This window comes from Somniosus microcephalus, chromosome 9 (genome assembly GCF_052327205.1).
Source record: "Somniosus microcephalus isolate GS21.2 chromosome 9, FLI_Smic_1.0, whole genome shotgun sequence".
NCBI classification, from domain to species: domain Eukaryota; kingdom Metazoa; phylum Chordata; class Chondrichthyes; order Squaliformes; family Somniosidae; genus Somniosus; species Somniosus microcephalus.
The window spans coordinates 70,884,239-70,910,742 of NC_140995.1; the positions used below are offsets into that span (position 1 = coordinate 70,884,239).

At 54.8% G+C, this 26,504-nt stretch overlaps 2 protein-coding genes across 6 annotated transcripts in view; one reads left to right on the plus strand and one right to left on the minus strand.

Annotated features, from left to right (window-relative positions):
- psen2 (presenilin 2) overlaps positions 1-26,504 on the minus strand; it is a 191,022-nt gene that overhangs the window by 28,161 nt on the left and 136,357 nt on the right. The gene's annotated exons all lie outside the window — the stretch shown is intronic.
- gnpat (glyceronephosphate O-acyltransferase) overlaps positions 7,534-26,504 on the plus strand; it is a 72,025-nt gene continuing 53,054 nt past the window's right edge. The window contains exons 1-3 of one of the 2 annotated variants that reach the window (XM_085996744.1): positions 7,534-7,677; positions 23,916-24,107; positions 26,243-26,419. In XM_085996744.1, coding sequence (XP_085852870.1) covers positions 23,961-24,107; positions 26,243-26,419 — 324 coding nt within the window. In that variant the 5' untranslated portion in view covers positions 7,534-7,677; positions 23,916-23,960. The remainder of the gene's footprint in view (positions 7,678-23,915; positions 24,108-26,242; positions 26,420-26,504) is intronic. The other variant, XM_085996745.1, reaches the window with a different exon arrangement.

Genomic DNA, 26,504 nt, shown 5'->3' on the forward strand with positions numbered 1-26,504 from the left:
GGAAGGGAGCGAGTGTGTGGCGGGGGAGGGAGCGAGAGTGTGGCGGGGGAGGGAGCGAGTGTGTGGCGGGGGGAGGGGAGCGAGAGTGTGGCGGGGGAGGGAGCGAGAGTGTGGCGGGGAGCGAGAGGAGCGAGAGTGTGGCGGGGGAGAGAGCGAGAGTGTGGCGGGGGAGGAGAGCGAGAGTGTGGCGGGGGAGGGAGCGAGAGTGTGGCGGGGGAGGGAGCGAGAGGTGTGGCGGGGGAGAGAGGAGCGAGAGTGTGGCGGGGGAGGGAGCGAGAGTGTGGCGGGGGAGGGAGCGAGAGTGTGGCGGGGGAGAGAGCGAGAGTGTGGCGGGGGAGGGAGCGAGTGTGTGGCGGGGGAGGGAGCGAGTGTGTGGCGGGGGAGGGAGCGAGAGTGTGGGGGGGAGGAGCGAGTGTGTGGCGGGGGAGGGAGCGAGTGTGTGGCGGGGGAGGGAGCGAGAGTGTGGGGCGGGGGAGGGAGCGAGAGTGTGGCGGGGGAGGGAGCGAGAGTGTGGCGGGGGAGAGGAGCGAGAGTGTGGCGGGGGAGAGAGCGAGAGTGTGGCGGGGGAGGGAGCGAGAGTGTGGCGGGGGAGGGAGCGAGAGTGTGGCGGGGGAGGGAGCGAGAGTGTGGCGGGGGAGAGAGCGAGAGTGTGGCGGGGGAGGAGAGCGAGTGTGTGGCGGGGGAGAGAGCGAGAGTGTGGCGGGGGAGGGAGCGAGAGTGTGGCGGGGAGAGAGCGAGAGTGTGGCGGGGGAGAGAGCGAGTGTGTGGCGGGGGAGGGAGCGAGAGTTTGGCGGGGAGAGAGCGAGTGTGTGGCGGGGGAGGAGAGCGAGTGTGTGGCGGGGGAGGGAGCGAGTGTGTGGCGGGGGAGGGAGCGAGTGTGTGGCGGGGGAGGGAGCGAGAGTGTGGCGGGGGAGGGAGCGAGAGTGTGGCGGGGGAGAGAGCGAGAGTGTGGCGGGGGAGAGAGCGAGAGTGTGGCGGGGGAGGGAGCGAGAGTGTGGCGGGGGAGGGAGCGAGAGTGTGGCGGGGAAGGAGCGAGAGTGTGGCGGGGAGAGAGCGAGAGTGGCGGGGAGGAGCGTGTGTGGCGGGGGAGGGAGCGAGAGTGTGGCGGGGGAGGGAGCGAGAGTTGTGGCGGGGAGAGAGCGAGAGTGTGGCGGGGGAGAGAGCGAGTGTGTGGCGGGGGAGGGAGCGAGAGTTTGGCGGGAGAGAGCGAGAGTGTGGCGGGGGAGAGGAGCGAGTGTGTGGCGGGGGGAGAGAGCGGAGAGTGTGGCGGGGGAGGGAGCGAGTGTGTGGCGGGGGAGAGAGCGAGTGTGTGGACGGGGGAGGGAGCGAGTGTGTGGCGGGGAGAGAGCGAGTGTGTGCGGGGGAGGGAGCGAGAGTGTGGCGGGGGAGGGAGCGAGAGTGTGGCGGGGGGAGAGAGCGAGTGTGTGGCGGGGGAGGAGAGCGAGAGTGTGGCGGGGGAGGGAGCGAGTGTGTGGCGGGGGGAGAGAGCGAGTGTGTGGCGGGGGAGGGAGCGAGAGTGTGGCGGGGGAGAGAGCGAGAGTGTGGCGGGGGAGGGAGCGAGTGTGTGGCGGGGAGGGAGCGAGAGTGTGGCGGGGGAGGGAGCGAGTGTGTGGCGGGGGGAGAGAGCGAGTGTGTGGCGGGGGAGGGAGAGAGTGTGTGGCGGGGAGGGAGCGAGTGTGTGGCGGGGGAGGGAGCGAGAGTGTGGCGGGGGAGGGAGGAGCGAGTGTGTGGCGGGGGAGAGAGCGAGAGTGTGGCGGGGGAGGGAGCGAGAGTGTGGCGGGGGAGGAGCGAGTGTGTGGCGGGGGAGAGAGCGAGTGGTGGCGGGGAGGGAGCGAGAGTGTGGCGGGGGAGAGAGAGCGAGTGTGTGGCGGGGAGGAGCGAGTGTGTGGCGGGGGAGAGGAGCGAGAGTGTGGCGGGGGAGGGAGCGAGAGTGTGGCGGGGGGAGGAGAGCGAGAGTGTGGCGGGGGAGGGAGCGAGTGTGGCGGGGGAGGGAGCGAGTGTGTGGCGGGGGAGGGAGCGAGAGTGTGGCGGGGGAGAGAGCGAGAGTGTGGCGGGGGAGAGAGCGAGGTGTGTGGCGGGGGAGAGCGAGAGTGTGGCGGGGGAGGGAGCGAGAGTGTGGCGGGGAGAGAGCGGAGAGTGGCGGGGGAGAGAGCGAGTGTGTGGCGGGGGAGGGAGCGAGAGTGTGGCGGGGGAGAGAGCGAGTGTGTGGCGGGGGAGAGAGCGAGTGTGTGGCGGGGAGAGAGCGAGAGTGTGGCGGGGAGGGAGCGAGTGTGTGGCGGGGGAGAGAGCGAGGTGTGAGCGGGGGAGGGAGCGAGAGTGTGGCGGGGGAGAGAGCGAGAGTGTGGCGGGGGAGGGAGCGAGAGTGTGGCGGGGGAGAGAGCGAGTGTGTGGCGGGGGAGAGAGCGAGTGTGTGGCGGGGGAGAGAGCGAGAGTGTGGCGGGGAGAGAGCGAGTGTGTGGCGGGGGAGAGAGCGAGTGTGTGGCGGGGGAGAGAGCGAGTGTGTGGCGGGGGGAGGGGAGCGAGAGTGTGGCGGGGGAGGGAGCGAGTGTGTGGCGGGGGAGAGAGCGAGTGTGTGGCGGGGGAGGGAGCGAGAGTGTGGCGGGGGAGAGAGCGAGTGTGTGGCGGGGAGAGAGCGAGTGTGTGGCGGGGGGAGAGAGCGAGAGTGTGGCGGGGGAGAGAGACGAGTGTGGACGGGGGAGGAGCGAGAGTGTGGCGGGGGAGGAGAGCGAGTGTGTGGCGGGGGAGAGAGAGCGAGTGTGTGGCGGGGAGGGAGCGAGTGTGTGACGGGGAGGGAGCGAGTGTGTGGCGGGGGAGGGAGCGAGTGTGTGGCGGGGGAGGGAGCGAGTGTGTGGCGGGGGAGGGGAGCGAGTGTGTGGCGGGGGAGTGAGCAGTGTGTGGCGGGGGAGGGAGCGAGTGTGTGGCGGGGGAGGGAGCGAGAGTGTGGCGGGGGAGGGAGCGAGAGTGTGGCGGGGGAGGGAGCGAGAGTGTGGCGGGGGAGAGAGCGAGAGTGTGGCGGGGGAGAGGAGCGAGTGTGTGACGCGGGAGGGAGCGAGAGTGTGGCGGGGGAGAGAGCGAGTGTGTGGCGGGGGAGAGAGCGAGAGTGTGGCGGGGGAGAGAGCGAGAGTGTGGCGGGGAGAAGGGAGCGAGAGTGTGGCGGGGGAGGGAGCGAGAGTGTGGCGGGGGAGAGAGCGAGTGTGTGGCGGGGAGAGGGGAGCGAGTGTGTGGCGGGGAGAGAGCGAGAGTGTGGCGGGGGAGAGGGGGAGCGAGAGTGTGGCGGGGGAGAGGGGGAGCGAGAGTGTGGCGGGGGAGAGAGCGAGAGTGTGGCGGGGGAGAGGGGGAGCGAGAGTGTGGCGGGGGAGGGAGCGAGAGTGTGGCGGGGGAGGGAGGGAGCGAGAGTGTGGCGGGGGAGGATGAGCGAGAGTGTGGCGGGGGAGGGAGCGAGAGTGTGGCGGGGGAGAGGGGGAGCGAGAGTGTGGCGGGGGAGAGAGCGAGAGAGTGGGAGAGAGGGAGCGAGAGTGTGGCGGGGGCGGTGAGCGAGAGTGTGGCGGCGGGGAGAGGGCAGCGAGAGTGTGGCGGGGGAGGGAGCGAGAGTGTGGCGGGGGAGGGAGCGAGAGTGTGGCGGGGGAGGGAGCGAGAGGGGGGGGAGAGGGGAGCGAGAGTGTGGCGGGGGAGGGACGAGAGTGTGGCGGGGGAGAGGGGGAGCGAGAGTGGGGCGGGGGAGCGAGAGTGTGGCGGGGGAGAGGGGGAGCGAGAGTGTGGCGGGGGAGGAGAGCGAGAGTGTGGCGGGGAGAGGGAGCGAGAGTGTGGCGGGGGAGAGCAAGAGGTGTGGCGGGGGGAGAGAGCAGAGAGTGTGGCGGGGGAGGGAGCGAGAGTGTGGCGGGGGAGGGAGCGAGAGAGTGGCGGGGGAGGGAGCGAGAGTGTGGCGGGGGTGGGAGCGAGAGTGTGGCGGGGGAGAGAGCGAGAGTGTGGCGGGGGAGGGAGCGAGAGTGGCGGGGGAGAGAGCGAGTGTGTGGCGGGGGAGAGAGCGAGAGTGTGGCGGGGGAGAGAGCGAGAGTGTGGCGGGGGAGAGAGCGAGAGTGTGGCGGGGGAGGGAGCGAGAGTGTGGCGGGGGAGGGGAGCGAGAGTGTGGCGGGGGTGGGAGCGAGAGTGTGGCGGGGAGAGAGCGAGAGTGTGGCGGGGGAGGGAGCGAGAGTGTGGCGGGGGAGAGAGCGAGAGTGTGGCGGGGGAGAGAGCGAGAGTGTGGCGGGAGGAGGAGAGCGAGAGTGTGGCGGGGGGAGAGAGCGAGAGTGTGGCGGGGGAGAGAGCGAGAGTGTGGCGGGGGAGAGAGCGAGAGTGTGGCGGGGGTGGGAGCGAGAGTGTGGCGGGGGAGAGAGCGAGAGTGTGGCGGGGGAGAGGGGGAGCGAGAGTGTGGCGGGGGAGAGAGCGAGAGTGTGGCGGGGGAGAGAGCGAGAGTGTGGCGGGGGAGGGAGCGAGAGTGTGGCGGGGGAGAGAGCGAGAGTGTGGCGGGGGAGGGAGCGAGTGTGTGGCGGGGGAGGGAGCGAGAGTGTGGCGGGGAGGGAGCGAGTGTGGCGGGGAGAGAGCGAGAGTGTGGCGGGGGAGGGAGCGAGAGTGTGGCGGGGGAGAGAGCGAGAGTGTGGCGGGGAGAGAGCGAGAGTGTGGCGGGGGAGAGAGCGAGAGTGTGGCGGGGGAGAGAGCGAGAGTGTGGCGGGGGAGGGAGCGAGAGTGTGGCGGGGGAGAGAGCGAGAGTGTGGCGGGGGAGGGAGCGAGAGTGTGGCGGGGGAGGGAGCGAGAGTGTGGCGGGGGAGAGAGCGAGAGTGTGGCGGGGGAGGGAGCGAGTGTGGCGGGGGAGGGAGCGAGAGTGTGGCGAGGGAGCGAGTGTGTGGCGGGGGAGGGAGCGAGTGTGTGGCGGGGGAGAGGGGGAGCGAGAGTGTGGCGGGGGAGAGGGGAGCGAGAGTGTGGCGGGGGAGAGGGGGAGCGAGAGTGTGGCGGGGGAGAGAGCGAGAGTGTGGCGGGGGAGAGAGCGAGAGTGTGGCGGGGGAGAGAGCGAGAGTGTGGCGGGGGAGAGGGGGAGCGAGAGTGTGGCGGGGAGAGAGCGAGTGTGTGGCGGGGGAGAGAGCGAGAGTGTGGCGGGGGAGCGAGAGTGTGGCGGGGGAGAGGGGGAGCGAGAGTGTGGCGGGGGAGAGAGCGAGTGTGTGGCGGGGGAGAGAGCGAGTGTGTGGCGGGGGAGGGAGCGAGAGTGTGGCGAGGGAGCGAGTGTGTGGCGGGGGAGAGAGCGAGTGTGTGGCGGGGGAGGGAGCGAGAGTGTGGCGAGGGAGCGAGAGTGTGGCGGGGAGAGGGCGAGAGTGTGGCGGGGGAGAGAGTGTGGTGGGGGAGAGAGCGAGTGTGTGGCGGGGAGAGAGCGAGAGTGTGGCGGGGGAGAGAGCGAGAGTGTGGCGGGGGAAAGAGCGAGAGTGTGGCGGGGGAGCGAGTGTGTGGCGGGGGAGGGAGCGAGAGTGTGGCGGGGGAGGGAGCGAGTGTGTGGCGGGGGAGGGAGCGAGTGTGTGGCGGGGGAGAGAGCGAGTGTGTGGCGGGGGAGGGAGCGAGTGTGTGGCGGGGGAGGGAGCGAGTGTGTGGCGGGGGAGGGAGCGAGAGTGTGGCGGGGGAGGGAGCGAGTGTGGCGGGGGAGAGGGGGAGCGAGAGTGTGGCGGGGGAGAGGGGGAGCGAGTGTGTGGCGGGGGAGGGAGCGAGTGTGTGGCGGGGGAGGGAGCGAGAGTGTGGCGGGGGAGGGAGCGAGTGTGTGGCGGGGGAGGGAGCGAGTGTGTGGCGGGGGAGAGAGCGAGTGTGTGGCGGGGGAGGGAGCGAGTGTGTGGCGGGGGAGGGAGCGAGTGTGTGGCGGGGGAGGGAGCGAGAGTGTGGCGGGGGAGGGAGCGAGTGTGGCGGGGGAGAGGGGGAGCGAGAGTGTGGCGGGGGAGAGGGGGAGCGAGTGTGTGGCGGGGGAGGGAGCGAGTGTGTGGCGGGGGAGGGAGCGAGAGTGTGGCGGGGGAGAGGGGGAGCGAGAGTGTGGCGGGGGAGGGAGCGAGAGTGTGGCGGGGGAGGGAGCGAGAGTGTGGCGGGGGAGGGAGCGAGAGTGTGGCGGGGGAGGGAGCGAGTGTGTGGCGGGGGAGAGAGCGAGAGTGTGGCGGGGGAGAGGGGGAGCGAGTGTGTGGCGGGGGAGGGAGCGAGAGTGTGGCGGGGGAGGGAGCGAGTGCGTGGCGGGGGAGGGAGCGAGAGTGTGGCGGGGGAGGGAGCGAGAGTGTGGCGGGGGAGGGAGCGAGAGTGTGGCGGGGGAGGGAGCGAGAGTGTGGCGGGGGAGGGAGCGAGAGTGGCGGGGGAGGGAGCGAGTGTGTGGCGGGGGAGAGGGGGAGCGAGTGTGTGGCGGGGGAGAGGGGGAGCGAGTGTGTGGCGGGGGAGAGGGGGAGCGAGAGTGTGGCGGGGGAGAGGGGGAGCGAGTGTGTGGCGGGGGAGAGGGGGAGCGAGTGTGTGGCGGGGGAGAGGGGGAGCGAGTGTGTGGCGGGGGAGGGAGCGAGAGTGTGGCGGGGAGGGAGCGAGTGTGTGGCGGGGGAGAGGGGGAGCGAGTGTGTGGCGGGGGAGGGGGGAGCGAGTGTGTGGCGGGGGAGAGGGGGAGCGAGAGTGTGGCGGGGAGGGAGCGAGTGTGTGGCGGGGGAGAGGGGGAGCGAGTGTGTGGCGGGGGAGAGGGGGGAGCGAGAGTGTGGCGGGGGAGGGAGCGAGAGTGTGGCGGGGGAGAGAGCGAGAGAGTGGCGAGGGGGGAGCAAGAGTGTGGCGGGGGAGAGAGCGAGTGTGTGGCGGGGGAGAGGGGGAGCGAGAGTGTGGCGGGGGAGAGAGTGACGGGGAGAGAGGGAGCGAGGGAGTGGCGGGGGAGCGAGGGAGAGAGGCAGTGGCGGGGGAGAGGGAAAACGAGACAGTGGTGGGGCGAGAGGGAGTGTGATTGTGGTGGGGACAGAGCGAGAGGAGCGAGACAGTGGCGGGGAGAAGGGGCGAGAGGGAGCGTGATTGTGGTGGGGACAACGCAACAGTGATCGTGAATGTGAATGTAGCGGGAACAGAGCGAGAGGGAGCATGATTGTGGCGGAGAGGGAGCGAGATAGTGGCGGGGAGAGTTGGGGTTGAAAAAATGGCAGCTGGAGAAAGTGGTGGTGGGGAGAAAGGGTTGAGGAAGTTGGCGGGGGGAATTTCAGGGACTCTCCCTCCAACAGGGGTCACCACACAGCGAGAAAGAGAGATGGAGAAAAGAAAAATAGAAAAAAAACCTGGAAAAATTCAGCAGGTCTCTGTGGAGAATTAGAAGTCAATCGTTCAGTGGACGTTTCAGGTCGAAGACCCTTCCTCGGGACTGAAAGATATTAAGAAGGGAGCGGAACAGGGGAAAGGTGGACACGCAAGAACTTCATAGGTCATTCTGTTTCTTTTCCTGTGTGTGGTGTGTTTTGGTTTTCTTTTCCCTTTCCCAAACATAATCCTAAATTGGGAAGAACAATGAATTTTACAATGCCTACAGGTGAAAAGGTGAGGCCTTCCAATGGGACGAAATAAGCCTAGTGTGTCTACAGGCTTTGATCTAAATGAGATGAAGATTCTAGACTGCCTTTAAAGGGCTGAGAACAAACCTCTGCAGGAGGAACAGATGGTATTTATCCCAAGGTACTAAGACAATGGCTTCGATTAGTGAAGTGCTGAAGTCTTCAGGGAGTCGCTGGCTGGTGGTGAAGTTTTGCTGGATTGGGAACCAGCTAATCTGGTGTCAGTAGTGACAAATCTAACCTTGGAAACGATACACCCATTAGTCGTGGATGAATAATGAGGTTAAATAATGGAATCAATTAGCAGGATCAAATTTGAAGTTTGTCTTTGTGATATAACCTAGTCAGTTGTGGCTCGGTGATAACACACTCACCTCTGAGTCAGAGGTTGTGGGTTCAAGCTCCACTCCAAGGACATGAGTGCAAAATCTAGGCTGACACTCCCAGTGCAGTGCTGAGGGAGTGCAGTGCTGAGGGAGTGCTGCACTGTCGGAGGTGCCGTCCTTTGGATGAGATGTTAAACTGAGGCCCCGTCTGCCCTCTCAGGTGGACGTAAAAGATCTCACAGCACTATTTGGGGAAAAAAAAAAGCAGGGGAGTTCTCAGTATCCTGGGCAATATTTATCCCTCAACCACATCACTAAAACATTATCTGGTCATTATCTCATTACTGTTTGTGGGCTCTTGCTGTGCGTAATATGTCTGCCGCGTTTCCCACATTACAGCAGTGACTATATTTCAAAAGTACTTTATTATCTGTGAAGTGCTTTGGGATGCCCTGAGGTTGTGAAAGGCGCTGTATAAAGTCTTTCATTCTTTTTCTAAATAGCAGCCAAGGTGCCTTCAGAAAGATCATGCTTGACCAACCTCATTGATTTTTTTCAAACCTCTTGATAAGCTGCTACTTAATCGTAAAGGAATGGGTGGATTCAAGATAAAACCTGGAAATTAATAAGAAGCTGGCTGAAAAGAAAGGAAACAGTTTATACTTGAGAGGAGGGGGCGTTGGTATGAGTGGAGTGCCCCAGAAATTGATGCAGGGGTTCCTGTTGGCCCCGAAATTGCTTGTGGACAAGATCCCAGCAATAAGACAGAACATTGCGCCTGCTGGTGCTCTCCAGTGCTGATCCTGTCAGAGTATGTGGGGTCAGGAGACACCTAATCTATGTGGGGTCAGGAGACACCTAATCTACGTGGGGTCAGGAGACACCTAATCTACGTGGGGTCAAGAGACACCTAATCTACGTGGGGTCAAGAGACACCTAATCTACGTGGGGTCAGGAGACACCTAATCTACGTGGGGTCAAGAGACACCTAATCTACGTGGGGTCAAGAGACACCTAATCTATGTGGGGTCAAGAGACACCTAATCTACGTGGGGTCAAGAGACACCTAATCTATGTGGGGTCAGGAGACACCTAATCTACGTGGGGTCAAGAGACACCTAATCTACGTGGGGTCAAGAGACACCTAATCTATGTGGGGTCAGGAGACACCTAATCTACGTGGGGTCAAGAGACACCTAATCTACGTGGGGTCAAGAGACACCTAATCTACGTGGGGTCAGGAGACACCTAATCTACGTGGGGTCAAGAGACACCTAATCTACGTGGGGTCAAGAGACACCTAATCTACGTGGGGTCAAGAGACACCTAATCTACGTGGGGTCAAGAGACACCTAATCTACGTGGGGTCAAGAGACACCTAATCTACGTGGGGTCAAGAGACACCTAATCTACGTGGGGTCAAGAGACACCTAATCTATGTGGGGTCAGGAGACACCTAATCTACGTGGGGTCAGGAGACACCTAATCTACGTGGGGTCAGGAGACACCTAATCTACGTGGGGTCAGGAGACACCTAATCTACGTGGGGTCAGGAGACACCTAATCTACGTGGGGTCAGGAGACACCTAATCTACGTGGGGTCAAGAGACACCTAATCTACGTGGGGTCAGGAGACACCTAATCTACGTGGGGTCAAGAGACACCTAATCTACGTGGGGTCAGGAGACACCTAATCTATGTGGGGTCAGGAGACACCTAATCTACGTGGGGTCAAGAGACACCTAATCTACGTGGGGTCAAGAGACACCTAATCTACGTGGGGTCAGGAGACACCTAATCTACGTGGGGTCAGGAGACACCTAATCTACGTGGGGTCAGGAGACACCTAATCTACGTGGGGTCAAGAGACACCTAATCTACGTGGGGTCAGGAGACACCTAATCTATGTGGGGTCAGGAGACACCTAATCTACGTGGGGTCAAGAGACACCTAATCTATGTGGGGTCAGGAGACACCTAATCTACGTGGGGTCAGGAGACACCTAATCTACGTGGGGTCAAGAGACACCTAATCTACGTGGGGTCAGGAGACACCTAATCTACGTGGGGTCAGGAGACACCTAATCTACGTGGGGTCAAGAGACACCTAATCTACGTGGGGTCAGGAGACACCTAATCTACGTGGGGTCAGGAGACACCTAATCTACGTGGGGTCAGGAGACACCTAATCTACGTGGGGTCAGGAGACACCTAATCTACGTGGGGTCAGGAGACACCTAATCTATGTGGGGTCAGGAGACACCTAATCTACGTGGGGTCAGGAGACACCTAATCTATGTGGGGTCAGGAGACACCTAATCTACGTGGGGTCAGGAGACACCTAATCTACGTGGGGTCAGGAGACACCTAATCTACGTGGGGTCAGGAGACACCTAATCTACGTGGGGTCAGGAGACACCTAATCTATGTGGGGTCAGGAGACACCTAATCTACGTGGGGTCAGGAGACACCTAATCTATGTGGGGTCAGGAGACACCTAATCTACGTGGGGTCAGGAGACACCTAATCTATGTGGGGTCAGGAGACACCTAATCTACGTGGGGTCAGGAGACACCTAATCTACGTGGGGTCAAGAGACACCTAATCTACGTGGGGTCAGGAGACACCTAATCTACGTGGGGTCAGGAGACACCTAATCTACGTGGGGTCAGGAGACACCTAATCTATGTGGGGTCAGGAGACACCTAATCTACGTGGGGTCAGGAGACACCTAATCTATGTGGGGTCAGGAGACACCTAATCTACGTGGGGTCAAGAGACACCTAATCTACGTGGGGTCAAGAGACACCTAATCTACGTGGGGTCAGGAGACACCTAATCTACGTGGGGTCAAGAGACACCTAATCTACGTGGGGTCAGGAGACACCTAATCTACGTGGGGTCAGGAGACACCTAATCTACGTGGGGTCAGGAGACACCTAATCTATGTGGGGTCAGGAGACACCTAATCTACGTGGGGTCAAGAGACACCTAATCTACGTGGGGTCAGGAGACACCTAATCTACGTGGGGTCAAGAGACACCTAATCTACGTGGGGTCAGGAGACACCTAATCTACGTGGGGTCAGGAGACACCTAATCTACGTGGGGTCAGGAGACACCTAATCTACGTGGGGTCAGGAGACACCTAATCTACGTGGGGCCGTGGGTGTCCGTGCCACTCGGGGCGTATCTCGGGCATCCACCAGACCATTGAATTCCTGCCTTTTCCGCGTCACTTTGGGACGGATGTAGGCTTCTCCTCTAAACAAGACCACTGGAAATCCAACGCCAGTCCGGGAACTGGAGTTACAATGGGTGTCTGCCAGAACAGCAGAGAAAAAAGTTGATCAAAAATCACGAAGCATGACACATTGGAAAAAAAGAAAATGGGCAACATAATACTCAGCAAGTAGCTATAGATGAGGATTTAGAAATAGCTAAAGGTGAGAGTGGAAGAGATTTGGGCTTTAGTGCACTCAGCCTTTAATATATCAAGTGACTGCAGTGAAAATCAACAAAGCAAACAGAATGCTGAGCCATATTGCTAAATCAGTAGGGTATATGTCAAAGGTATGTGGAGAACTGGTACAATACTCTTGTGAGACTACACCTTGAGAACTGTTTTGGTCACCAAGACAAGGGAAATATTCCATGCTCTGCATATAGAATAGAATAGAATGGCTACAGCACAGATTGTGCAAAGTCATGAGGTTGATCACTACTGTTAAACTGAGTGAGCTGTGAGTGAAGACCAGAGAAACTGGGGCTTTTAGCCTTCAAAGAAGGTAACTTATGGAGATATATAAAATATTAAACAGTATAGGCAAGCAATGATAGTAGGACAAGGGCGCATGTATTCAAACTAATGAGCAGATTTCGGATTAATGTTAGGAAAACATTTCTTCACAGAGTTACCAAGATTTAGAATAGATTTCATAGGCTAGTGGAGGCAACCCTTTGAGTCATTGAAGAGTTATTTGGAGTAGAGACTGTGAAGTGGGCACTATGGGATTTTGTTTTTAGATCGATGGCGCAAATGGCCATCCTCATCTGTATTATCTTATGAATGATCTTATATGTCTCTTAAAATTGAGACCACTCTGTTTAAATGTATTCATGAGGATAAATCTCACTCCTAATATTTCCCTGGTGTTGACAACTCCCCAGAAATTACTTAACCTCAGTAATGTGTGCTGTTTCACTATATACCTCAAAAGTAGGGATGGGGAATTCTCTCCAGTGTCCTGGCCAATATTTCTCTCTCAACCGACACCGAAAACACATGATCTGCTCATTATCACCTTGCTTTTGCAAATTGACTGCCACATTTTCCTACATCACGTGACTACACTTCCCAAAGTACTACTTTGAGACATCTCAAGATTGTGAAAGGCACTATATAACAACAACTTGTATTTATATAGCGCCCTTAATGTAGTAAAAACGTCCCAAGGCACTTCACAAGAGCATTACAGACAAAATTTGACACTGAGTCACACTAGGACAGGTGACCAAAAGCTTGATCAGAGGTAGGTTTTAAGGAGTGTCTTAAAGGAGGGGAGAGAGGCGGAGAGCTTTAGGGAGGGAATTCCAGAGCTTAGAGCCTAGGCAGCGGAAGGCATGGCCGCCAATGGTGGAGCGATTAAAATCGGGGATGTGCAAAAGGCCAGAATTGGAGGAGCGCAGAGATCGTGTGGGCTTGTAGGTTGGAGGAGGTTACAGAGATCACAGGATCACAGAAACCCCACAGTGCAGATAGAGGCCATTTCGGCCCATCGAGCCTGCACCGACACATATCCCACCCGATCCCCGTAACCCCTACATCAACACATATCCCACCCTATCCCCGTAACCCCACGTATTTAATCCCCCTAACACTAAGGGTCAATTTATCATAGCCAATCAACCTAACCCGCACATCTTTGGACGGAGATGGGGAGAAATGCTTTTAGGGAGCACACACTGAAAATGCAGTATCATGGATTATTCCATTTTAAGTTTGAATTTTCATAAAAGTCTCAGAGGGGCAATGCCCTCGGCCCTTCACAAAACTTTTTTTTTGGGGGGTGGGTGGGGGAACTGCCCCTTTACTGATGAGCATACTGATGTTCCTGTATACACTGTTCAAATTACACATTCTCTTAATTTTGTTAGATTTATAATCCTTTGAGTGCCGTGGATGTGTTCTGTGTCCAGGCACTGTTGGCCTGCTGGGCTGATAACAAATGTGACGTAGTCCTCATCCTGGTAAAGCTGCGACAGTTTTCACCTGATCACTACCAATGACGTGAACTTGCCCAATTTTTAAGCCTGGGTGTTTAATTACTGGGTTTCAATTTTCAACCCTATTAAAGTATACAGTACTTGTTCAAAAATTGGCCTCCCCTCCATATTAGACAGTGGGAGATAGAAAAAAGAACATAAATAAAAGATCTTAAACATAATTTTATAGGGAGAAAGGGCTCGGAAAGACAAAATAAAATTGATTAGTTATAAAAAGGTTATTTGAAAGTTTAAAAAAAGAGAGAATGGGAGCAAAGAGAGAATGAGAGGCAAATTAGCGACCTTCACAAACAGTATGGCTGCTACTGTGTTTTTACTACAGTTCAGTAAGCAAAAATGTAGCTGTGAACAGCCAGTATTGAGCTGTACAATAACTCTGCCTTTCATGGTCACTGATGCTCTTCAGTTCTGGAGCCATCCTTTGTTTCTTAGCCTGTTCCATTACCATCTCCTTTTGCCTTGAATATCTCTTAATGTCCCTGTAATGAAATCTGTTTGTCTTGATCCTGTATTCGTTTTGCACTCATGTATATTACCCTCTCCCACTGTGTATAGTTTCACTTCCTCTTTCCTGACTAACCTGGGAGGTTCCAGGTCTTGGCTCTTGGCTCCGCCCCTGACTTCTCTTACATAAAGATCCCAGGATCTGTATGACTCATTCCTGTGAACCAGTCGGCGTGTTGAGATGTTAGCTCTGATCTTAGTGATTAAAAGCCAACTTGTTTAAGTCTATAACTTCTAGTTTTGTGGTTATTGAAGGCCCATCAATTTTAATCACTAAAGAATACTAGGATGGATCGACTCCTAAAACCAGAGCGTCTGGACTTGGATCCACATTCTGCTGAAGCATCAAATCAATTTGGACACTGGCTCAAATGCTTCGAACTCTTCGCAGGGGCCTCATCCGCTAGCGAGGTAGATAAACTGAGTCTGCTGACTACTCGCGTAAATCATCGGATTTATTCGTTCATCCGGGACGCCACCTCTTACACGGAGGCCATCACTATCCTGAAGGCCCAATACCAGAGGCCGGTAAACGAAGTGTACGCCAGACATCTGCTGGCTACACGCAGGCAGCGACCAGAGGAATCAATCGACGATTTCTTACAGGGCCTAAAGGACCTGGTCTGGGACTGTAACTGCAAGGCCGTGACGGCCAACGCGTACTCTGACGAATTGGTCCACGATTCCTTCATCACGGGCCTCAAATCGAATTATATCCGGCAGAGACTGCTGGAGAAGGAGGTCCTGGATTTTAAAAAGGCAGTGGCCACTGCGCGATCGCTGGACGTGGCCCAGAGAAACTCTGACTCTTATTCTTCCGGCCATGCGGCCCTTACCGCCTCGTGCGTGCCGAGGGGGCCGCCATCTTGGAATCAGCCATCTTCCCCATCCAGGTCTCAGACCAGCTCTACGCCGCCGGAGTCCCCACACAGAAGTTCACCCAGGAGTCCTACTACAGCGGCAATGTCTCGAGGCCCGAAATGCTACTTCTGCGGCCAGGCCAAACACCCCAGACAACGATGCCCAGTGAAAGACGCTACATGCTTCAAATGTAAGAAAAAGGGGCATTTTAGCAAAGTCTGCAGGGGGAATCCGATTTCCAACTCCATCACCACCTCGTGCGGGCCGCCATCTTGGGATCCGCCATCTTTTCCCGACTCAACGGCCGCCCAGGGCCCAACAGTGGCTTCGATCACGGTGGATCAATCCAGGCCACACCCGTTGACAAAATCCATGATGGACATACAGGTAAATGGGAATTTAACGAAATGTTTAATTGACTGTGGGAGTACCGAGAGTTTTATCCACCCTAGCCTGGTACGGCGGCACTCATTAACGGTAACCCCTACACGGAGCAGAATTGCTATGGCTGCTAAGCCCCACACTTCGGACATTTTGGGCTACTGTGTGGTAACACTGACTGTAAAAGGCACGGACTACAAGGATTTTAAACTCCTCGTGATGCCAGAACTCTGTGTTAATGTAATCTTGGGCCTGGACTTCCAGTGCCACCACGAAAGTGTCACGCTAGCATATGGCGGGTCCCAGCCGCCACTCACAGTCTGTGGCCTATCAACCTTAAAAATCAGCCCGCCCTCTTTATTCGCTAATCTCGCTCCGAACTGTAGGCCCATAGCGACCAAAAGTAGACGGTACAGTCTGGAAGACAGACACTTTATCAAGGCGGAAGTGGACAGACTCCTGCGGGAAGGCATTATTGAATGCAGTACCAGCCTGTGGCGTGCCCAAGTAGTCATAGTTAAAAATAGCGAAAAGAAACGGATGGTAATTGACTACAGCCAGACTGTTAATATTTATACCCAGCTGGACGCCTACCCTTTACCCCGCATATCAGAAATGGTCAAGCAGATTGCGCAATACCGAGTCTTCTCGACTATCGACCTCCAATCCGCGTATCACCAGCTCCCCATTAGAACGGAGGACCGCCCATACACCGCCTTCGAGGCGAACGGGCGCCTCTACCATTTTCTCGGAGTGCCCTTCGGGGTAACAAATGGGGTCTCGGTCTTCCAACGTGAGATGGACCGCATGGTTGACGAGAATAAACTACAAGCTACCTACCCCTATCTGGACAATGTCACTATCTGCGGGCACAACCAGCAAGACCACGATCTAAATCTTGCGAGATTTTTAAAAACTGCCCTAAAGCTGAATCTAACCTACAACGAAGACAAATGTGTCTTCAACACAACCCGTCTCTGTATCCTCGGCTGTGTGGTGGAAGATGGGGTAATTGGACCGGACCCTGACCGATTACGCCCCCTAAAGGAACTGCCCCTGCCACACAATCCCAAAGCTTTATAAAGGTGCCTGGGATTTTTTTCGTATTATGCCCAATGGGTGCCCAATTACTCTGATAAGGCCCGACCCCTCATTAAATCGACATCCTTCCCACTATCAGCTGCAGCTCGGGAGGCTTTCACCAGTATTAAACAGGACATTGAAAGGGCTGCACTGTGTGCAGTGGACGAATGCATTCCCTTTCAAGTCGAAAGCGATGCATCAGACTTTGCCTTAGCTGCGACCCTCAGTCAGGCTGGGAGACCTGTGGCCGCCTTCTCCCGAACCCTTCAGGGACCTGAAATCAGGCACACTCCTGTCGAGAAGGAGGCACAGGCTATAGTGGAGGCAGTGCGGCACTGGAGACACTACCTAGCCGGCAAACGTTTCACCCTGCTCACCGACCAGCGGTCGGTGGCTTTCATGTTTAATAACAAACAAAGGGGGAAAATCAAGAATGACAAAATACTCAGGTGGAGGATCGAACTATCCACGTTCGACTATGATATTATGTACAGGCCGGGAGCCCTTAATGAACCCCTGTGGTAAACCACTGTTTGTATACTGTTTGCATTCCATTGTGTACATGCCTGGACATGCCTCGGCTGACTCCTCCCACAAGTCCTAGTATAAAGGTGGCTGCTCCCCAGCCCTTTGTATTTCTGGACCGGTCGACCACTCGAGGCAGACCTCCATTCTTTTGTTAATAAAAGCCTTTAGTTACTCTTCTAACTCTCAGTCTTTTATGAGTAATTGATAGCGCATCAATTTTATTAACAAAATTTTTATAATGGAAAAGATCCTCACACCAGCATGCCTGGACTTAAATCATCGGGAGGCGGACTCATCCACCAAGTTTACTCACTGGCTTAAGTGTTTCGAAAAATTCCTGACCGCCTCCGAAGCAATCAAATCGGAAGAGGACAAACTGGATGTCCTGACCTCCAAAGTGAACCACCGAGTGTACTCGGTCATCCAAGACGCGACCTCATACGCGGATGCTATCAAGCTCCTCAAGGACCAGTACACGCGCCCAGTGAACAAAGTGTACGCCAGGCACCTTCTGGGGAGTCGTAAACAACAACCTGGGGAATCGACCGTGGAATATCTTCAGGCACTGTCCGTGCTTGGCCGGGCCTGTGGGTGTAAGGATGTAAAGGCCGCCGTGTACACAGAGGAACTTATCCGGGACGCTTTTGTAGCGGGCCACAGATCCAATTACACCCGACAGCGACTGTTGGAGCAGAGTGACCTCAACCTCAACAAGGCCTCTGAACTCGCACTATCATTGGATGCAGCCTACCAGGGCATGGATGCCTACTCCTCTGCACCGTGGACGCCGCGGGGAACGACAGCCTGGGACACGGTAGGACCGCCTCATAGCGCCGTGCCACCCCAGCCACACCCCAGCAACGGCCCAACTACCGCAGCAGTGTCCCAAGGCCAGAAATGCTACTTCTGTGGCCAGGCAAAACACCCCAGAGCGCGCTGCCCGGCGCAAAACGCGATCTGCTCGGGCTGCGGGAAGAAGGGACACTACGCTAGCGTCTGCAGGGCCAAAGCCACCCCGAACCCCAGCAGCGCCCCATGCGGGCCGCCATCTTGGGCCTCCTCGGCCATGTGCGAATCACCGGTACAGCAGCCATTTTGGACGCCTCCAGCCACATGGGGATCATGGACGCCGCCATCTTGGACGACAGCCGGGACGCAGCAGGCCCCCGACACCGCCTCATCTGATACCCGCAGCGACACACCGACCCCTACGCTGGCATCCGTTACACTGGACCAAGCGAGACCGCACCAACTGGCCAGTTCCACAATGGACATTAAGGTAAATGGTCACGATACAATCTGCCTTTTTGACTCTGGGAGCACGGAGAGCTTCATCCACCCTGACACGGTGCGGCGTTGCTCTCTCCCAGTCCTGCCTGCGCACCAGCGGATTTCTATGGCCTCCGAGTCCCAGTCAGCGGACATTGGCGGCTACTGCGTGGTGACACTCATAGTAGACGGGACTGTGTACGATAATTTTAAACTTCTGGTCCTGCCCGACCTCTGCGCTGCCGTTCTACTGGGGTTAGATTTTCAGTGCCACCTTAAAAGTGTTACGATGGCGTACGGTGGACCCCTCCCCCCCACTCACAGTCCGCAGCCAGCAGCTTCCAAATTGCCCGCCGCGCACCAGGTGCAACCTCTCCACACTCCGAGTCACCCCCCCCCCCCCACTGTTTGCTAACCTCACCCCCGACTGTAAGCCCATCGCCACAAAGAGCAGATGATACAGCGCCGGGGACAGGGTTTTCATTAAAACCGAAGTGGAGCGGCTCCTGAAGGAAGGGATTATTGAGGGCAGCACCAGCCCCTGGCGAGCCCAGGTTGTGGTCGTTAAGACCGGCGAGAAGCAGCGCCTGGTCATCGACTACAGCCAGACAATAAATCGCTACACCCTACTGGACGCTTACCCACTCCCCCGCATAGCTGATATGGTCAATCAGATCGCGCAGTACCGCGTCTTCTCGACCATTGACCTGAAATCAGCATACCACCAGCTCCCTATCTGCCCTGAGGACCGCCAGTATACTGCCTTTGAGGCAAACGGCCGCCTCTATCACTTCTTTAGAGTTCCCTTTGGCGTCACCAACGGGGTCTCCGTCTTCCAAAGGGAGATGGACCGGATGGTAGATCAAAATGCGTTGCAGGCCACTTTCCCATACCTGGACAATGTGACCATCTGCGGCCGTGACTTGCAGGACCATGACGCAAACCTCGAAAAATTCCTCCGCACCGCCCAACTCCTGAACCTGACATATAACAAGGAGAAGTGCATATTCCGCACAAACCGCCTCGCCATCCTTGGCTGTGTTGTGGAACACGGAGTCATCGGTCCCGACCCCGACCGGATGCGTCCCCTTATGGAACTCCCACTGCCCCACTGCCTCAAGGCCCTGAAGAGGTGCCTAGGGTTTTTCTCCTATTACGCCCAGTGGGTCCCCTACTATGCGGACAAGGCCCGTCCGCTGATCAAGTCCACCTCTTTTCCCTTGACGGCAGAGGCCCGCTTAGCCTTCCACCGTATCAAGGAGGACATCGCCAAAGCCACCATGCACGCAGTGGACGAATCCATCCCCTTCCAGGTGGAAAGCGACGCGTCCGACTTTGCCCTGGCCGCTACCCTCAATCAGGCGGGGAGACCCGTGGCCTTCTTTTCACGAACTCTCCAGGGCCCGGAGACCAGACACTCCGCTGTTGAGAAGGAGGCCCAGGCTATTGTGGAGGCTGTGCGTCATTGGAGGCACTACCTGGCCGGAAAACGATTTACCCTGCTCACTGACCAGCGTTCAGTCGCTTTCATGTTTAACAACAAGCAGAGGGGCAAAATCAAAAATGACAAGATCTTGAGGTGGAGAATCGAACTTTCCACCTACAATTACGAGATCTTGTACCGGCCTGGGAAGCTCAACGAACCCCCGGATGCTCTATCGCGTGGCACCTGCGCCAGCGCGCAGATCGATAGACTGCGGGCCCTCCACAATGACCTCTGCCACCCGGGGGTCACCAGGTTCTTCCACTTCGTCAAGGCCCGCAACCTACCTTACTCCATTGAGGAGGTCAGGACCATGACCGGGAACTGCCAAGTCTGCGCTGAGTGCAAACCGCACTTTTATAAACCAGACAGGGCCCACCTGATAAAAGCCACTCGCCCCTTCGAGCGCCTGAGCGTCGATTTTAAAGGGCCTCTCCCCTCCTCCGACCGCAACGTGTACTTCCTCAATATTATTGATGAGTACTCCCGTTTCCCGTTCGCCATCCCCTGCCCGGACATGACCAGTGCCACGGTCATTAAATGCCTAAATGACACCTTCACCCTGTTCGGTTTCCCCAGCTATATCCATAGCGACTGGGGCTCATCGTTTATGAGCGACGAACTCCGTCAGTACCTGCTAACTAGGGGTATTGCCACAAGCAGGACCACTAGTTACAACCCCCGGGGGAACGGACAGGTGGAAAGAGAAAATGCGACAGTTTGGAAGGCCGCCCTGCTAGCCTTAAAGTCTAGGGGCCTTCCAACCTCCCGCTGGCAGGATGTGCTACCCGATGCGCTCCACTCTATTCGGTCACTGCTCTGCACTGCCACTAACGCCACCCCTCATGAGAAAATGTTTGTCTTCCCAAGGAAGTCCACATCGGGGACATCGCTACCCGCCATGGCTGACGTCCCCAGGGCCGGTCCTACTGAGAAGACACGTGAGGACCCATAAAACGGACCCCCTGGTCGAGAGGGTCGACCTCCTCCATGCCAACCCCCAGTACGCTTACATTGCGTACCTGGACGGGCGGGAGGACACAGTCTCCATAAGAGACCTTGCACCCTCGGGGGCTGCAGTAACCCACTACCCACCACCACCCCCCCCCCCCCCCCCACGATCCGATATCCAGCCCCAGCAGACGGCAGGCCTGGGTCCCGCGACCCGCTCAACATCTACGAGGACGACACGCCAGCGCCACAGCCTACGCGGGACTTGATGCCGGAAGCTTCACTAGCCCCGCCGTCGCCACGCCGATCACAGCGGCAGACAAGACCTCCGGAGAGACTCCAATACACTAACTTTTAATACACTTCACCCCGCCGGACTCAATTTTAAACAAGGGGTGAATGTGGTAAACCACTGTTTGTATACTGTTTGCATTCCATTGTGTACATGCCTGGACATGCCTCGGCTGACTCCTCCCACAAGTCCTAGTATAAAGGTGGCTGCTCCCCAGCCCTTTGTATTTCTGGACCGGTCGACCACTCGAGGCAGACCTCCATTCTTTTGTTAATAAAAGCCTTTAGTTACTCTTCTAACTCTCAGTCTTTTATGAGTAATTGATAGCGCATCAACCCCCAGACGCCCTATCGCGGGGAATGTGTGCCAGCATTCATACGGACAAATTACAGGGTCTCCACAACGACCTCTGTCACCCAGGGGTCACCCGACTATACCATTTTATAAAGTCCCGCAATCTGCCCCACTCCATCGAGGAGGTCAAGGCAATGACCAGAGCCTGCCGCATCTGTGCGGAATGCAAGCCTCGTTTCTACAGGCCTGACCGTGCACACCTTCTCAAAGCCACACGGCCATTCGAGCGCCTAAGTCTGGACTTCAAGGGACCCCTTCCCTCTGCCGACCGTAACGTATACTTCCTCAATATCATCGATGAATATTCCCGCTTCCCCTTCGCCATTCCCTGCCCAGACATGACCAGTGCCACGGTCATCAAGTATCTCTGTAATCTATTCTGCATGTTTGGCATGCCGAACTACATACACAGCGATAGGGGGACGTCATTCATGAGTGACGAACTGCGCCAGTTCTTGCTCTCAAAGGGGATAGCCACTAGCAGAACCACTAGCTACAACCCCCGGGGTAATGGGCAAGTGGAAAGGGAGAATGCTACTGTTTGGAAGGCTGTCACGTTAGCCTTAAAGTCAAAAGGCCTTCCGACCTCCCGCTGGCAGGAAGTCCTCCCAGACGTGCTCCACTCCATAAGGTCTCTGTTATGTACTGCCACTAACGCTACCCCTCATGAAAAGATGTTCGTTTTCCCCCGGAAATCCACCTTGGGCATATCTCTACCCGCGTGGCTGACGTCTCCGGGGACAGTACTATTGCGGAAGCACGTGAGAGGCCATAAAACGGACCCCCTTGTGGAAAAGGTACAGCTCCTCCGTGCAAACCCTCAGTACGCCTATATCGAATATACTCTGACGGGCGAGAGGACACTGTTTCCATAAAAGACCTCGCTCCCTCGGGGAGCGGAGAGAACGATGGGAGACTACCCGATGAAGACCTACACTACAAAGAGACAGGACGCCCAGAGGTATCAATACCCAACTTTAACCTGGAGGACACTGCAGATAACCTGGAAGACACTGCGGAGGCCCAGACAGCGGAGGAACCAGAATCCACTCCCCTAGAGGCACCCCAACCGGCTTTGCGCCGATCACTGAGAACTGCAAAACCTCCTGACAGACTCACTTATACCAACTTTTAAGAAACATCACCCCGATGGACTAAATCTATAGATGGGGTGAATGTAATGAAATCTGTTTGTCTTGATCCTGTATTCGTTTTGCACTCATGTATATTACCCTCCCCCACTGTGTATAGTTTCACTTCCTCTTTCCCGACTAACCTGGGAGGTTCCAGGTCTTGGCTCTTGGCTCCGCCCCTGACTTCTCTTACATAAAGATCCCAGGATCTGTATGACTCATTCCTGTGAACCAGTCGGCGTGTTGAGATGTTAGCTCTGATCTTAGTGATTAAAAGCCAACTTGTTTAAGTCTATAACTTCTAGTTTTATGGTTATTGAAGGCCTATCAGTCCCTTTAATTCTCCTGCCTTTTATCCTATCACAGGCCTTCCCTTTTGTTCTTTCATCCCCTCCCCCCTTTCCCAGCCCCTACACTTGCTTTAAAATCTGTTCCATTTCCTGCTTTTTTCCAGTTCTGACGAAAGGTCATCGACCTGAAACGTTAACTCTGTTTCTCTCTTCACAGATGCTGCCTGACCTGCTGAGTGTCTCCAGCATTTTCTGTTTTTATTTCAGTTATAGAGTCCTTGTGCTCGAGAAGCCTGGCATTCTGTGGGCAATAAGGGTGGAATTCTGCAGCAGTTTATGACATTTCCAAGATCACAGGGCAATGCTTATGTAAATGGTAGGAGACCTTGCTTTGTACACAATTGCCACACAGAAGTCGCATTGCACATCACTGAGAGTATGTAAGTTCACTAGCTCCGTTGTTTGTGCAGAAGATTAATTATCACAGGCAGGGGTAAAATGGGAGCTAAGAATGATTACAGCCTACATATTCTGAGCTCATGGAATTCTGTGGACTCAATTCATTTTTCATGTGACAGCATCATCATTTCTCCTTTGCCATAAAACAAATGACATTGCGCAAAACAAAATTGTGATCTTCATGAACTCTAGTCAATAAGCCAATAATTGGAGGGCATAAATCTACGGTCACCAAAAGAACAAAGAGAGAGGTTAGGATCATTTTTTTTCCCTGCGCAGAGATTTGTTAGGATAAGGAATGCTCCATCAGAAACTGGTTGCAGCAGAATCTATAATAATGACTGTTAAAAGTTAAGTGAATAAATGTTTGAAAAATAAAGTGTTTGCAGCAAGGGGAGGGCAATTGGACTAAATGGATAGCTCTTTCAGAGAGTTGGCACAGGCGTGATTGGCTGAATGGCGCCTCTTGTGCTGTAAGATTCTTTGACTTTCAGATTATTATACAGACTGGTAGTTCTCCTTTGTCATTGCTTCGATGTAATCTGGGGAGTGTATTTCTTTAATGTTTATCACAGTTCCACTGTAGCCCATTGCTATAACACTGGCAAATTCACTGAAGCAATATTTCATTAACAGGTGAGAGGTAAAAATATTACATGCCTGACTGATACTGAACGATACAGGGTTCGGGTGTAATATCTGTAATCTTACAAAGAATGTCGGTGTGAGGGTGTTTGAGACACACTACTACATGGTATTTATTTACTGTTGGCAAGATATCAACAATTTCATGGTGTGCACTTTTTTGAAGTGTATACGGGTAATTTACAGGAAGGGTATGAGGACTCGCAGCATCCTGCATCATGTGATAAACATCATGGTAAATATTTGAGTCAGACTCTTGTGGGATTTCAGTTTATTTAAGAAATTAATCTCATTTAGAGCACCAGTCCAGAATGAACTAATAGTTTCTCAGTGGACCTTCTGCACTATAGAGCGCTCTTCTGAATTTTTATCCTTCACTATTTAGGACTGCACAGTGCAGCCATTACAGAATATTTGTTTTGCGAATGTGCAATCTCTTAGTTAGAACTTGAACCAGCGACTGGATCTACAAGTGTATTTTACGCTTTAATTTAAAATTGAATTTTTGCATCATAGCAGAAGGATACAACACTGAATAAAAGAGATGGATTTGAAGACTTGATGGAAGAGCGCAGGCACAGCAGTGACCTGAGATATGCCATGCGATGCTATACTCCAGTGGTTTACAAGGATCTTGTGCCCCGTACACCTAGTGCTCTCAGGAGTGTCGTATTGAAATCTGATCAAGTGCAATATGTCATCAAACAGGTATGGGTGCATGTTAGAATTTGGATGGGTTCAAAATGTGGAATTTAAATGAAGTTGCAGCAGCATATTGGGTTGGTCTTCCAACATCCTGCTCTTTTGATTGATAGGAGATGGATTTATGCCTATAGTTCCCAGCTTATGTTCTGGGCTCCTCTGGGGGGTGGTGAGAAGCAATCATGCTTCCACAGGGAGGAGCAGAGAAAACCAAAAGTCACCTCAAGCATTCATACATTATAAAGTCTTACAGCACAGAAGGGAGGCCATTCGGCCCATCATGCCTGTGCCGGCTCTCTGAAAGAGCTAGCCAATTAGAAGTACCATCTCCTAGTAAGAAGGTGAAAAGAGGCCTGGCAACAGTTTGGCTGAGATCTATTATGGAAACATAAATTGTAAACTTATATAAGAATTTTAAATTCCACAAATGTTACGGGCTGTATAGTTAAATGACAGCACTCTGCAGTTTGAGATTCATTATCAGTGATGTGCAGATCTGTCAACGCTTGGCAAATCCTGGATGTGACACATTTGTGACGAGTCAGCTGCCTACTTCACGTCATCAACCTTGTTAAAAGCAGCAAGTTGCATCCATCACCTGGTTGGCAGAATGGCCTTTCTCTGCTTTAATCCAAGTTTGCATGCTCTACTCTACTCAGTCCTGATATTCTTCAGTTAGAATGGGAATACCATCACCTCCAAGTCGCACACCATCCTGACTTTGACATATATTGGCCATTCCTTCATTGGCGCTCGATCAAAATCCTGGAACTCCCTACCAATGTTCCCCCTAACATTTGGGGGGGGGGGGTGCGCGGCCCATTTAATTGGCTGTCCGGCCCATTCAAATTTCCACGCAAGCGCGATTCCATTTAAAAGCTGGTGAGCAGCCTGTGCGGGACCTCCAGACTGCCGCGCGGCCCTACAGCTTAACGTTGCTCCCTACCTACCAGCATTGTGGGAATACCTTCACTATATGGACTACAATGGTTAAAGAAGGGTGCTCACCACCTTCTCAAGAAGTTGGGGTTGTGCAATAATGCTGGCCTTGCCAGCGACGCCCAAATCCCCAGCAAGAATTTTTTTTAAACGACAGAACCAAAAAAAAGCCCTTCCAGCCATTCACCTATTCGAAATGATTTCTTTCTTCTTAGAATTCATTAAAAATCACACTGGCAATGGGGAGTCAATGCATGCCTATGTGGAGGGATCTGCCTGAGGGTGTGCACGTGTGTGGAGCTGTGCCTCAGTGTGCACATGTGTGTTTGAATGTAGCCCTGTCCGAGTGTGAGCACATGTGTGGAGCACCTGCCCGGGTCGAGCTCTGCCTCACCACCTCCCAAACTCCATAATGATGTAAGCAGACAGGCAAGATTTGCCTCCCATTTTCACCAATTTTACAATCTCCAATGCTGCATCCTTTGGTGCAATATAAACATGACCTGAACAGATTTGTCGTCTCCGTGCTTTTATTCCCCTCCTTTTACACTTTTCTCCTTTCTAGTGTGCATTTTTACATAAATTAAGAATTAGTGTGAAGTAGTTTATATTTTGCACATACACTACACTTTCCTCCAGGGAATCTCACTCCACTTCCTTCAGTGTCGGATTTTAGCCCTAACTCTGGATTTAGGTTGTATTTACATTAAAACCGTGGCATCAGTGTAAAGCAAAGCCTCTTTGCATCAACGCTGCAGTCATAGTGTAAATACACCCATAGAGGGCTGTCAGTACTGCAATGGAAGCTGGGATTTTCCCACCTCCACGCCATTCTTTTGCTTTCTCTCATTGGAGAGAGAAGCTAAGAATCAGGCACAGTCTGTGCGTGTGTAAAACTGTGACTGTAGGGCAGTAGATCTTCCACTGAACGTAGGAGAGTTGGTATATCAATCTTTCTGGAACAATTATTGTGCATATCACTGGTCCTCAAATCAACTAGAGAGGCATCTATGCACTTGAAAACATCAGCAGCATTGCTTTATCAGATACAACACCAGATTCTTTGTGACTTTAAAGCTCAATCCTTTGAACTAACTATGCAAAATGGTTCCTTGCCCGTTTAAGGAGCTATTTGGGGCAGGGGCTGTGGAAAATTACTTGGGTTAAGCTCTGTGTAATTGTAATTTAATGTATTTTATTAGTTATCGAAAGAGACTGGCGAATCTCCAGATATCATTAGTGATGAAGCAGCTGACATTTTAGAGAAGATGGGCCATGGTCTTCGATTAAGTATAGTCCGATTCTTTGCATTTACCCTGAGCAAAATCTTTAAAGCCCTATTCCAGAAAGTGCGTGTGAACGAAGAGGGAATTCACAAGGTTAGTTTCATCTTTTGTGATATTTGCTTGCACTAATTTTTTGTTAACACTTTTACTGTAAAATGATTCCAATGAAATTTAGTAC